This window comes from Schistocerca cancellata, chromosome 3 (genome assembly GCF_023864275.1).
Source record: "Schistocerca cancellata isolate TAMUIC-IGC-003103 chromosome 3, iqSchCanc2.1, whole genome shotgun sequence".
Classification (NCBI taxonomy): Eukaryota; Metazoa; Arthropoda; class Insecta; order Orthoptera; family Acrididae; genus Schistocerca; species Schistocerca cancellata.
In genome coordinates this window covers 349,141,228-349,155,222 of record NC_064628.1, presented here as the reverse complement: position 1 = coordinate 349,155,222, position 13,995 = coordinate 349,141,228, and the positions used below count along the sequence as shown (strand labels likewise).

At 45.3% G+C, this 13,995-nt stretch overlaps 1 protein-coding gene across 1 annotated transcript; it reads left to right on the top strand.

Moving 5' to 3' along the window:
• The first annotated feature begins 940 nt into the window (after nucleotides 1-940).
• On the top strand, nucleotides 941-2,236 carry LOC126176301 (prolactin-releasing peptide receptor-like). The gene has a single exon (XM_049923452.1). The coding sequence runs from the start codon at nucleotides 941-943 to the stop codon at nucleotides 2,234-2,236; it is 1,296 nt and encodes a 431-aa protein (XP_049779409.1).
• The last annotated feature ends 11,759 nt before the right edge of the window (nucleotides 2,237-13,995 follow it).

The window sequence follows — 13,995 nt, the reverse complement described above, 5'->3', positions numbered from 1 at the left end:
ATTAAAGTTTTTACGTTTTGCCTGATATCTCTAGCGAACATTGGATGCCGGTTGCGTGCTACAGAGAGCCAGCGGAATTAATGGGATGATATTTTTCGAAACTGATAGTGCTGGCTATGAAATGTCTTTTCCTGCGTTAGTGATGTGTTGTTTAGATTAGTGTATTTAAAAGCTCTGAAAGTATCTGATGGTGTCCGGCATCATCTCAAAAGTAAAACTGGAGGGTCTCGGTAAAATGGGGAACTGTATACACCGTTATAAGCTAGTGAGTAATATGCCTTGTGATCAGTTATGCACTCTTGACTTTTGGAAGAAACTAATGGACTGTTCACGTGAAGCGTCTTTGAGAAGTAGAAAAACCATGTACATCATTAAAAGCTAACAAGCAATGTTGCCTATGGCAGTTATGCGTGTTCCTGAGCCACATACTTATGACATTTGTGTACTCTCTGCTACTACTCCGTTTGACAACCACTCTTTATCCACTCTTCGAACCACACATGGCATTAGCGACAACATTCACGAGTGAGATAGCAACTCTCTGTTCTTGAAATGCTTGTAATTAGTCCAGAACAATATAGTGAGAAGCCTGACTCTCACTTCACAAGTTTTAGCATTTCGTTCTTCCCACGATAATGTTTACATATCAACGATTATTTTCTTTGTATTGCGAGCAAACAATGATTTCGCAAACAATGATTTCGTGAATAAATCTTCCACTTTAGTGTGTAGTTCTTTGAAACTTCCAGTTCCCAGAGAAACGAATAGATTTTAGCTTGATTTATGAAGTAAAATGAAGATCTTCTCCCACGCTATAGACAAATAATGGCGCTGCTAAATGATTTTTGTCCTCTGTTGATGATGTATTGTTAAGGTGTGTGCACTGAGTTATCAACAGAAATTGGTGCTCGGTTTGTGTGCAACATACCGACAACTAGTTATGACAGAAGGTTATGGAGCGAGTGAGGTACCTGTGGCGGCTAATACGTCATGGACCACGAACAGCTCTGAAAGTCCCGCCTTCCTGGAGTACGACATCGGCAACGACATCATCTACAACGACGCCGTGCAGGCGCTGTTCTGCGTGGTGTACACGACCATCTTCGTGCTGGGCCTGGCGGGCAACGCGCTGGTCGTGGCGGTGGTGGCGCGCAACCGCGCAATGCACACCGTGACGAACGTGTTCATCGGCAACCTGGCGCTGTCGGACGTGCTGCTGTGCGCGCTGTGCGTGCCCTTCACGCCGCTCTACACCTTCCTGGGCAGCTGGGTGTTCGGCGGCGCGCTGTGCCGCGCCGTCGTGCTCGCGCAGGGCACCAGCGTCTACACGTCGACGCTGACGCTGACGAGTATCGCGGTCGACCGCTTCTTCGTGATCGTGCACCCGTTCCGGCCGCGCATGCGCCTCTCGACGTGCGCCTGGTCGCTGGCCGGCATCTGGCTGTTCTCGGCGCTGGCTACGCTGCCCTACGGCCTGTACACGGTGCTGCGCGCCGAGCACGGCCACTACTACTGCGAGGAGAGCTGGCCGTCGGAGCGCGCGCGCCTCGCCTACGGCGCCGTCACCGCCGCTGCCCAGTTCGCGCTGCCCTTCGCAGTCTCCGCCTTCTGCTACGTCCGCGTCTCGCTGCGTCTGGGCCGGCGCGCGCGCCACAAACCCGGCTGCCGCTCGGCGCGCAGAGATGACGCCGACCGCGAGCGCAAACGCCGCACCAACCGCATGCTCGTCGCCATGGTCGCCATCTTCGGGCTCTCCTGGATGCCGCTCACGCTGCTCAACCTCGCCAATGACGTCTTCACCTCGTTCGGCACCTGGCGCTACTTCAACCTGTGCTTCTTCCTGGTGCACGCGCTCGCCATGAGCTCCACCTGCTACAACCCGTTCCTGTACGCCTGGATGAACGACAACTTCCGCAAGGAGTTCCGGCGCGTGCTGCCCTGCTTCGGACTCGACACGGGTGGCGGCAACGTTCGCGGCGTACCGAGGATCTCCTGCGCCCCTAGTGGCAGGACGCAGGACTCGCTGCTGCCGACGACGTCAACTGCGCAGCCCCTAGCTGCATCTGCGTGCCTCACACGTCTTCCATCTCCTGCCGAGGTAAAAGAAGACAACGCCACACGATGCGCCTCCTACTCCGTACCTGCCGAAGAGGTTCACCTGCAGGTGAAGGACAAGTCGAAATTCGAACAAGACGGCCGCCATCTGCTCACCGGCGTCCTCAGTGATACCTTGTAGGTGAGTACACGTATAGCCACACTTAGGAATGTATTATTATAATTGATCGGGCAGAATTATCACCATTTTGTTCAATACTATGCTGCTATTCCAATACAGGGTGTTACAAAGAGGTACGGCCAAACTTTCAGGAAACATTCCTCACACACAAAGAAAGAAAATATGTTATGTGGACATGTGTCCGGAAACGCTTACTTTCCATGTTAGAGCTCATTTTATTACTTCTCTTCAAATCACATTAATCATGGAACGGAAACACACAGCAACAGAACGTAACAGCGTGACGTCAAACACTTTGTTACAGGAAATGTTCAAAATGTCCTCCGTTGGCGAGGATACATGCATCCACCCTCCGTCGCATGGAATCCCTGATGCGCTGATGCAGCCTTGGAGAATGGCGTATTGTATCACAGCCGTCCACAATACGAGCACGAAGAGTCTCTGCATTTGGTACCGGGGTTGCGTAGACAAGAGCTTTCAAATGCCACCATAAATGAAAGTCAAAAGGGTTGAGGTCAGGAGAGCGTGGAGGCCATGGAATTGGTCCGCCTCTACCAATCCATCGGTCACCGAATCTGTTGTTGAGAAGCGTACGAACACTTCGACGGAAATGTGCAGGAGCTCCATCGTGCATGAATCACATGTTGTGTCATTCTTGTAAATCTACATGTTCTAGCAGCACAGGTAGAGTATCCCGTATGAAATCATGATAACGTGCTCCATTGAGCGTAGGTGGAAGAAACTAAAATGACCTCTAACATGGAAATTAATCGTTTCCAGACACATGTCCACATAACATATTTTCTTTATTTGTGTGTTAGGAATGTTTCCTGAAAGTTTGGCCGTACCTTTTTGTAACACCCTGTATAAGACAGCCTCTGCAATCTTCAACTTTTGCAGTCCTGTCTTCCTCACTTGCGTGTAATATTACGGTATGTTGATAATTTTTACTTATGGACCGCCTGACAGCAACTGAATGCAACACAATTTTAGTGCCATACGAGTTTCGCCTTTATTTTCTGCAAGGCATCATCAGTGGCAGTTTCCGTGGACAATGTCTTACATGTTACGCTCCTGTTGCATTTTTGGTGTTGTTATCCTTCTTATGAATGGTAATTTGCGGTGGAATGTTTTAAAAAACAGCAAATTTGCATTCATAAGAAGAAGAACAACACCAGAATTGCAACAGGAGCGTAATATGTAAGAAATTGTTCACGCAACCTGGCACTGATGATGCCTTGCAGAAAATAAAGTCGAAACTCGTATGGCACTAAAATTGTGTTTCATTCAGTTGCTGTCAGACGGTCCATAAGTAAAACTTATCAACATACCGTAAGCCTCTGCAATACTCATAATCTTCATGAAGGGTAGTAACAAGATGGGTTGAAGCGGCAAATGAAGTTTATAAGAGGGAGAGAGACGTACTACGGTAACTTGCATTGCTGTGTTAGCTGCAGTGCCAGGGTGCGCAGTGGGAAGCGCATCTGCATACTGTGTAGAAGACCCGAGTTCGAATCATGACCTAGGTACAAATCTTAACTCATTGCTTCGGCTTGTATTCATTATCATACTATCATTATATTGCCTAGGACATCCAGTTCACCACCTTCTAGAGTGGGTATAATACCTAGCTAATTATATATTAATGAAACGATAATTAAATCAATACCCTAAGCTGTTGACAGGCGTTGATATACATTAACGGGGGCAGTTGAAAATGTGTGCCCCGACCGGGACTCGAATCCGTTATCTCCTGCTCACATGGCAGACGCTCTATCCACCTCAGCCACCGAGCGCACATACGATAGTGTGACTGCAGGGATTTGTCCCTTTCACGCTCCCCGCGAGACCCACATTCCCAACTTTATGTCCACACACTATATTCGTAGTGTCCCTGCCCATTACACTCATTACTCGCGGCAGACAATCTTACCGAGTTCCGTAAGAGTTCGGCCAATGCGTGTGCGTCCAGCACAGAAGAAGAATGTCAATGGCCAGTTAGCCTTAACTATATGAAGATGGTATCTGTTCTTTCGGACATGTCCTAAAGAACAGATACCACCTTAATATAATTATATATTATGTTGCGTCCCCTCTTTCGGTCATGTCCGAAAGAACTTACACCACGTATACATATAATGAAGGTGATGATGGGCAATGATCTCCTCAGTGTGGATGCACACAAAGCATCAGCAATTGTGGGAATCGGCGAAATGCAGCGACTATTGAGGATAATGCTGAAGTGGTACTATATCAGTAGTGCTTGTATAAGATCAGAGCTTGGTTCTGACAGGAGGCGGCGTGCTAGGGTAGTCCATGCCGTTGCATTAACCACTCCGCACAAAATGAAATGATCTGTGGCATTGCCGGTCGTGGTGACCGAGCGGTTCTAGGCGCTACAGTCTGGAACCGCGCGACCGCTACGGTCGCAGGTTCGAATCCTGCCTCGGGCATGGATGTGTGTGATGTCTGTAGGTTAGTTAGGTTTAAGTAGTTCTAAGTTCTAGGGGACTGATGACCTTAGAAGTTAAGTCCCGTAGCGCTCAGAGCCATTTGAACCATTTGATCTGTGGCATTGCCGGCCTGGAGACCCCCACCCGGGGAAGTTCGGCAGCCGAGTGCGAGTCTTATTACAGCCGACGACGCTTTGAGCGAATCGCGTGCCGGTGATGAGGATGAAATGATGATGAGGACAGCACAACACCCCGTCCACGAGCGGAGAAAGTCTCCAACCCGGCCGGGAATCTAACTCGGGTCCGCTGCATGGTGGGCAAGCACGTAACCACTTAGCTAAGCAGACGAACGCTAACCAGTCTGTCTGGATGGCACAGTGGTTAGCGCGTCTACTTATTAACCAGGGGACCCAGGTTCGAATTCCCAGTCTGGCATACATTTTCAAATTTCTGCTTTGATTTGGCCAATGGAAGCTAATGTCATTAATTCCTTTGTGTCTTGTGTGGGACTTTGCACACTAATGTTGTATAGGGTGCCTAAGGCATGCTGCGTTCTCGGAATGCTATACAACAATTCAAGCAAATAACATTAGTAATTTTGTTTCCATAAAGCAGATTGACGATAATTAACTTTGAAATAACAATGTTATAGCAAGTGATGGGCGACATGCCACATAAGTCCAAGTCCTTTGTTATACATAATGTTCATGCAAGTTTGTCACAGTTTCTTGATCGCTACTACCTGTTATCGTAGCACTCTCTGCTAGGCCCCGCTGATACTCTGCGAATACTGTCCCAAAACTGAGCCAATAATGAGCGGCCGAGACTGGCAGGAATGGCGCTTATATTCTCCCATTGTAGAGGCCGCTCCTGTCGTGGTGCGGTCCTAATCAGCGCACCATTGACCGACTTCGTTTCACCGCCTTCTCTTCTCTTGCGTTCCTCATCTTCGTTCCGGCGCTTGTGTTTATGCCAAAACATCTTGTTTAGCTAACTGTAGTACCACATTTTTTCATCATTTTGTTTTGTCCTAAGAGATACTTAGCATGTTACTTGATGTTCAAATTTGTTACAAACAAACATAATTCATTAAAGACATTTACCATAAACTGGGTACGTCAGTCCTTTGATGGAGGCTAGTTGGTCATGGTGAATCAAAAGCAGTCCATTGTCGATAATAGTCTCCATCCATTTTTCCAACAGTATTTACCGCAGCTTATGGCCACCTCAGGTCTGTGCTGAACACCAGCCTTCTCTCAGACATTGGTGTATTAAGCATAAAGGTGATGCAGCTATTCTTACAATGTCAATGCCAGCACAGTGATGCTGTGACAGGCTGTTAGTGATGATGGTTCAGCTGTGGTGAGAGGTGGTTCTAATTGTTCAAATGGCTCTAACTAAGCAGTATGGGACTTAACTTCTGTATTCATCAGTCCCCTAGACTTAGAACTACTTAAGCCTAACTAACCTAAGGACATCCTGCCCGAGGAAGGATTCGAACCTGCGACCGTAGCAGCACCGTGGTGCCGGACTGAAGCGCCTAGAACCGCTCGGCCACAGAGGCCGGCCAGTGGGCGGTGGGATGGCCACATTTGTTGTAGGCAATGCTAGCTGGCTGGCTGGTGGATCACTTACTTTGAGGCGGCGAAGGCATCCGGTTACAATCTCTGCACCTTAGTCTAGTTAGTGGCAGCTGGGACTGATGGACGCCCAGTGGCTCAGTTGGACTTTCAGCCTATCAATTCTGCAGCTGGGCACCTTGATAGGTGGCAAGTCAGGATGAGTGTGGAGCTGAGGTGAACTCACAGTGGGTGCGAACACTGCAGTGCACACGTACTCTATTACTCGCTGATCGATGACTTGTCTGGGCAGACAGGCAGTATTTATAAGGCACCAAAGTGTTCCTGGTTTCGGTAACTACTTGACCACCAACCGTCAAGCCAACTGTGGTGCTTTATCTGGCACAACACACTGACACCATGCCACAAACCCCTCTATACTAGACTCATGCCATGAGGTTCGGTTTCCATGTGCATTCCTATAAGAGATGAGGGTGGTAATAAAATAAAGTTGCATGGCATGGGAGGCTGGTAGACCCAAATGGCAGGTTCAGCCACCTTACTGGTAAAGACTTTTCGTTTCCTTCACACGCTATGGCACCTTTCCCTTGCAAAGTGTGAGAATTGTGTGTTAAGTCTATCCCATAGGTAGAGGTTGGTTGGCGCATACAGGGGAGGGGACTAAACAGCGAGGTCATTTGTCCCATCGGATTAGGGAAGGATGTGGAAGGAAGTCGCCCATATCCTTCCAGAGGAACCATCGCGGCATTTGAATGAAGTAATTTAGGAAAATCACGGGAAACCTAAATCAGGATGACCGGACGAAGGGTCTCAACCGTCGATTTCCCGAATGCGACGCCAGTGTGCTAACCGCTGCGCCATCTCGCTAGGTACAGGTGGAACTGAATGTAAAAGATGTGCGTGTAGTGTGGTGTAACGATTGTGTTGTATGACGATCAGGCAAGGGAGAGGGACAAACCCAGTAACGACACATAAATTTCTCCACCTGAAAGGGAAGAAATCAGCCACTGAGCTTAACACCCCATCCAACGGACAGATAATCATCAACAGTGTAACATATGCTCACGTCATGAGGCACTGCAGAGAGGTTTGTGATCAGAAACTCTAGACCATCACTCTCCTCCTCGTTGCTGTAAAGATAATGGAAAGCTACCAACAGCGTGTCGCGGTTTCCTGTTCAAATAACGGCCACTTCCGACAGCATTTAGCTTGGGTGGTTAGATAAGGTCCAGTGCATTTAACGAGGCCAGCCCTTCGGCGGTAATTTTGGTAGTTAATAACCTTTACAACAGCTTTACAGAATTTCGTCCTTGTGGAGCTTCTGTCAGCACTGAATGTCTTGCAGATCGACTAAAATTGGACGTTGCTCCACAGAAACATCGATGCTGCACGCCACATGACTGAGACGTATGTGACTTATCATGAGGTGAGGGTATCATTAGGCAAACGGAAGACTTCAGTGTATTTGATTTTGGCATTAATATGTGACACTGAAACTCTCTTTCCGATGGAGTCTTTGCATGTGACTAAAGTTCAAAAACAAACTCAATTTCTTTAACAATTTCCTTATATCGACCGAGGAAATGCAATATCCATATAAGTCGGCGTAACGTCAGAGGAAACACGGATTTTTTTCGTACCAGAGAGAAATTTAACAACAATCAACTGTTTGACTGTTGCTAGATGTACACAAACAAATAAGAGTGATTTGTTTTTAAAGCACTTCAAAGGCAATGATCGCTTGTTTCTTTGAGTACACGGAACTTGGCAATATGCGTTGCTTTAAAGGATCCAAAAACACAAAATTGTTGAGGCTTTCGTGGCCACTTGTTGACAAACTGCCTATTGGCTTCTGTCTCGGGTTCTTCGAACGTCGGCCGAAGAACCCGAGACAGAAGCCAATAGGCAGTTTGTGATCCAAAAACAGTTCATTCTGAGTGGTACATAAATTTTTTTGCCACAATTCCTCCACGAAACTAAAAAAATTAACCGATTTTCTTTCGGGAAACCAATTAAAAGCTGAAGCAGTTAATTGCTACATATCACTATTAGAGAGAGCAGCATCTACATCTACAGTTATACTTCTGAAGGCGACTTGTAGCATATAGCAGAGGGTATTCTGCATATCACTGTCATTTGTCCCCTTTCGTATTTCAGTCTCGAATAATGATCATGAAGAATCGTTGCTGATGAACTCGAATCTCTACAGTTTTACTTTTACGGTCTTTCCACGAGATATGGATAGGTGGAAGCAATGTATTGGCTTAGAGGAAAAGGTATAGATACGGACACCCTCTTTTTTTTTTTACTTAAAGGTACTTTCTTTTGTAAGATTCTGGATTTTATACCTCCATTAACAACTATAGCACGTTTAAGAAATTATGGTAGGTGAAACAATGATTAATATGTATTATTTATATTCGAAAACAAAGATGTAATAAAAGCTTGTAAAATGGAGCGTAAAAAAAGGGTGTGTAAACACGGGTATCCACAAAAAGGTGGAAGAAATCTTTTGAAATATTTTAATGAAATGGATTAAAACATTTCAACATGGTAGACTAGTCTACAAAAAGCAACTTTCGTACATTTATGCATGAAATATGAATTTATTCACAGTAATCGCAAACGTAAGTATCTCCTTCAGCGCCAGCACAACCTAAGTGAGCCCATATTTTCCACATAACACATTTAATCACAACTCTCCTCTTCTGTCATGAGAGAATTTTTCATCACAAAAGGTGCAACTTGCTTCCCTTGAGTCTGGTGTATACCCGTCGTTCACGTCAAAGTCATTATCGCTGTCCATGAGGCGAGGGCTGCAGGAGCCTGAAGAGTCCGATGATGACTCAAATAGTTTTTTGGAACAAATTTTCTTTTTCTGAAGGCCTATGGATTTGGCACCTCTGTGCGCAGGGCGGCCTCTAACCCCAGAGAAACTCAACGACCTTTTCTGGACAGAAATTCTGTCAAGCGACTTTGTCAACTGATCTTTTTATGGCGCTCTAATGATGTGGCATGCGGTTGCTACTTTTCGTCCCCAAGTTGTGGTCCTCTTCTTAATATTGGGGACAGGAGATATGTCGAATGGTGAAATTGCATTTGTTGAAGTCCCTGGAGAACTTCCTGGTGTTTCAATGACTTGATCAACTGGCATAGCTAGAGGTTGATGTGAGTGTACCTCAGGATAACTCGAACAAGAAGCAAGTGATGACAATGTCCAGAGATAGCAAGTAGAGGAGCGTGTGATTCAGAAACATTAGTTCTATGTTCCACTGTGGAGCAAGTTTTCCCTGCAGCCAACTCAGCAGCTATGAAATCAGCGTCGCTGAAGATACAACGGTTCATAGAGTATAACACCGTTACTTAGAATCCGTTTATTGCTATCTCAGTTGAATGGGTACGAAGGTAGGCTTGGCCAAAAACCTCCATAACGTCGTAAGGTGCGAGAGGACGCCCATTGTGATGCAACCATACTCTCACTGTCTCTCTGTATTACGTTTTCAGAGGTACCATGAAAGTCTTACCTAGAGGCTGAAGTTTTTGGGTGCAATGTGAAAGGAGTGAGATGATAATCACGCTCTCTTTCGCCAAGTCAATCATATCTGGATTTAGAATGTGGGTATAATGACCATCCAAGATGGCCGGCCGGGGTGGCCGAACGGTTCTAGGCGCTACAGTCTGGAACCGCGCGACCGCTACGGTCGCAGGTTCCAATCCTGCCTCGGGCGTGGAAATGTGTGATGTCCTTAGATTAGTTAGGTTTAAGTGGTTCTAAGTTCTAGGGGACTGATGACCTCAGAAGTTAAGTCCCGTAGTGCTCAGAGCCTTTTGAACCATCCAAGATAAAGAAAACAGTTCTTTCCTCAGTCGGACATATTTTCTCAATGAAGTCAACGAACCATTCGGTGAACAAATTGTTTTGAACTCATCGTGAAGGATGGGGTCTAGCAACGGCACCAGGGGAGCAGCCTCTCATTAGAGCTTGCGACCTGTTTGTTCTAGGGAGAATTATCATTGGCGGGACATAATGTGTCGAAGCGCTGGTGCATGTGATAACTGTGATTGCAGCCCCTCTTCCTGCAGACGCTAGAGCTTTGTTTCTTCCCTTTCATCCCTACCACTTTTGGAATTTCGCTTTGGAGAATGGACGGGCCAGTCTTGTCCACTTTATACACTCGGTCTGCTGGATACGAGTGTTCGTTGAAAGCGTCTGCCAATAAATCAAAGAAAGCCATCACAATGTCTTTATTAAAGCCTAAGGCTCTGGCATATGAAGTTCCCCAAGGTTTGTGAAATGATGGCTGATCCTTGTGTCTCTCAAGAGAAAGGTCAGCCCAAGACCGTCCTGCTTCTCCTTCTTGGATTGTCAAACTATTTCTCTGGGCACGTAAAAATGCCATTGTTGTCAGATCCGTCGAAGGGCAGCCAAAGAATTTTTGCTCCATCTCAAGGAGATAAGAAACTAGCTGTTTTTCGAGGTCTGCATTTAAAATCGGTTTCCTTCCAAGCTTTGTCTCTTGAACTGCTTGCTGAAGGACTTTATCAAATTTAAGAAATCTCGGCAAAGTGGTATGAGGCACTGCAAATGTTCTTGCAGCACCCTTCACAGACGTTTCCTTTGTTTCACTGCTGGTATGGTACGTACCATCTGAGATTTATCCCACTGATGCTTCTGGTTCTTACATTCATAGCGCTAGGTTCTATTATCACTACCTGAAAATTCTATTTGTTTCTTTGTTGCAGTGTGAGTTGTATATATGAACATTAAACAAAATTCGACTAACCATATCCACTTAAAGTTATTGAAATGTTATTCATTGCTTAAGAGAAGAGATGGTGTAGCTATGAAATGAAACGAAGTCCCATGCTTCTTCACAGAGCGTAGGGGGACGATGCGGGAGACCCGCACCGCCTTACTAGGCAAGGTCCTAGTGGAGGTGGTTTGCCATTGCCTTCCTCCGACCGTAATGGTGATGAATGATGATGATAATGGAGACGACACAACAAAACCCAGTCATCAAGAGGTAGGAAAAATCCCTGACCGCGCTGGGAATCGAACCCGGGACCCCGCGTTCGGGAAGCGAGAACGCTACCCCGAGACCACGAGCAGCGGACTGGTATAACTATAGGCTCTCCGCAAATAGGGGCCCATTTTCACTACAAACCAAAGGGCCCATATTTACACCAACCATTCTTAAGCAACATGGCCACTATCAAGTCTAACCTAAGAGAGTGTGTAGCGTAAAACGTGTTTCTTAAAGCAGCTTGGGTTTCCGTTACTCCGGATATCACTGAGAAAATGTTTTAAACTAATCAGGAGGATATAAAAAGAAACGAACTTGCAATACGCGCCAAACGGATGCAATCCTGAACAAACACCAACTCACGCAATAGCCGAAGCTGTAACTGCACTGCTTGAAACAATGCGTCCATCTGTTCACTGCTACTGTCTATCAACAACAAGCAACGTTTTCATTCCTGGTCGTCAGAATGCAGCTCTTCCCATACCTTCTGCGGGAGGGCTGCCCATAATTACACCTGTGCCCATTTTTACAACTTCTCCTATATTCTCAGTTAGTTTCATGGGTCATCACGATTAATCGTATTTATTTCATATTCACATCACAAATTAATTTATAAATATCACTACATGCTTATCATCTACAGGCTTTCTTTTCTTTTTTAAAAAAAAACATACAACGGCTATTTAGTAATTTCTGTGCACCACGTTTTACACATTACAATAACAAAAATGTTTTTCGAAATAGGAGTAGTCGAGAAGATACTTTTTCTATTTATTTTCAGATTTCACTTTTCCTTCTGTCAGAAACTGTCCAGGGTGATTGTAATTGAAGTTCCAAAATCAAAACGTAGTAAAAAAGAACGACTTCTCAGAATGACGTCAAATTTGAACGGACTTCCGTCGGGAAAGGGGGTGTGTTATGAAAACAAAACAAAATTTACTAATTTTACATATGGATGGCTCTGTAAACTGTAGAAAATTTAAAAGACTTTGGGTAAACGGTCGTTCCTCCATTTGCATCTGATATGTTCGGCATGACTGTCTCACTGCAAGATGGCGCATTTTTGGTAAAGATCTTTTGCAAGAGTGGTTGGTGACAGTGTTCAATAGCTCTGCAGAAGTACCGGTCAATCAAGGGTACAAAAACAGACGTTGGTGCAGTGTCTGCCCAGGCTCTGGAGAAAATGATTGCGAAAAAGTGTATAAGGTAAGTTCTTTTGAAGTACAGTGCGGCGAAGGGAGGAAAACAATGGTCTGACTTCGATAAATGATGTTACCACATTATTGTAGAAGGTTTGGAGCGATGGTGTACAAACATGCAATATTCTGGGAATATCCCGAATTTCGGACGTGCCTGTGAATATGGTGCAAAGAATTCTACGAAACATCCTGCATTACTAGCAATTCAAAATTGCCCATGTTTAGGAGTTGCTTCAGGCTGACGGGCCAGGAAGACAAACATTTCCTCTGGAATGTCTTCCTCACATTGTAGTGGAACATCCCGTAGGCAGACGACGCCCATTTCCATCTCCATGGACATGCCAATACGAAGAACTGCAGAATATGAGCAATGGAAAATCCGATCGAACTAAAACCCGTACCATTCAGTTATGCGAAGGTGACTGTATGGTGCAGGTTGACGGCCTTGTTTATCATAGGCCCATATTTTTTCGAGGAGATGAGTCTTGCGTCTGCTATTACCTCTATACGTAAATACGCTCAGTTTTGTGGCGCTCCTCCGCACATTTTACAACGAGTGAAGCGGCTGCTGCAGAGGAATTTTGGTACATTTTCCTACAGCATACCAATCCCATCACCTGATCTTGATCCGTGTGACTTCTGCCTCTGGGGTTATCTGAAAGATGCTATCTTCAGTTTAACTGAAGGCACGCATTGTGCTACGCATTATGAACGTGACGCCTGAGACATTCCTATCTGCCGTGGAACATGTTCTTTCTGGATTCCAACGTGTGGCAGAAAACGGTGGATAGCTTATCGAAATTGTCTTGCGCCAGTTTCAAGACACTGAAAAACATATTCTACAGTTTTCTTTTATGCAATTTTTGGCCTCATAACAATAAAAAACCGGTTTCATTGTTGCGTTTTATGTGCTTTTCGGTATCAGGACCGTTGAAAACCGATATCTTTTGCGTTTTACGTGATTTTTGGCCCCAGGAGAATGAAAAACCGATTTTCCTATCCAATGAGGTGAGACCTTGCCGTAATGGATGGGCTCACCTAAATAATAGGGCCACAACTGTGGACTGCCACACTTTTGGGATCATACACTTTGCACAGTACGCTTCGTTACATGAGCAACTCATGCCACAGTTTATATCCGTAACGTTTCTCCATTCTTAGATAATATTCATTTGAAATTTGACGTCATTCTCAGCAGTGTTTCTTTTTTACAGCGTTTGGAAACTGGAGCTTGGGTTATAATTACATTGTTTATCACTAAATGATCAAAAATCTTAGTTGCAGCATTTCGCATCCTTTTTGTGTTAAAGATAACGTTAATGTGTCACAATGAATGTCACATTTCCGTCTGTACATTTTTGTTGTTTTTGAAATGATATAGATTATTTACAACAAATTCCATGAGGAACTAAATGTACTGTGAAACAGCAATCAGAATGCCTAACTCCTTAAACAGATGACTTGAAGATGATTGTGGTGAGCATCACATTTTACTGTTGTAGC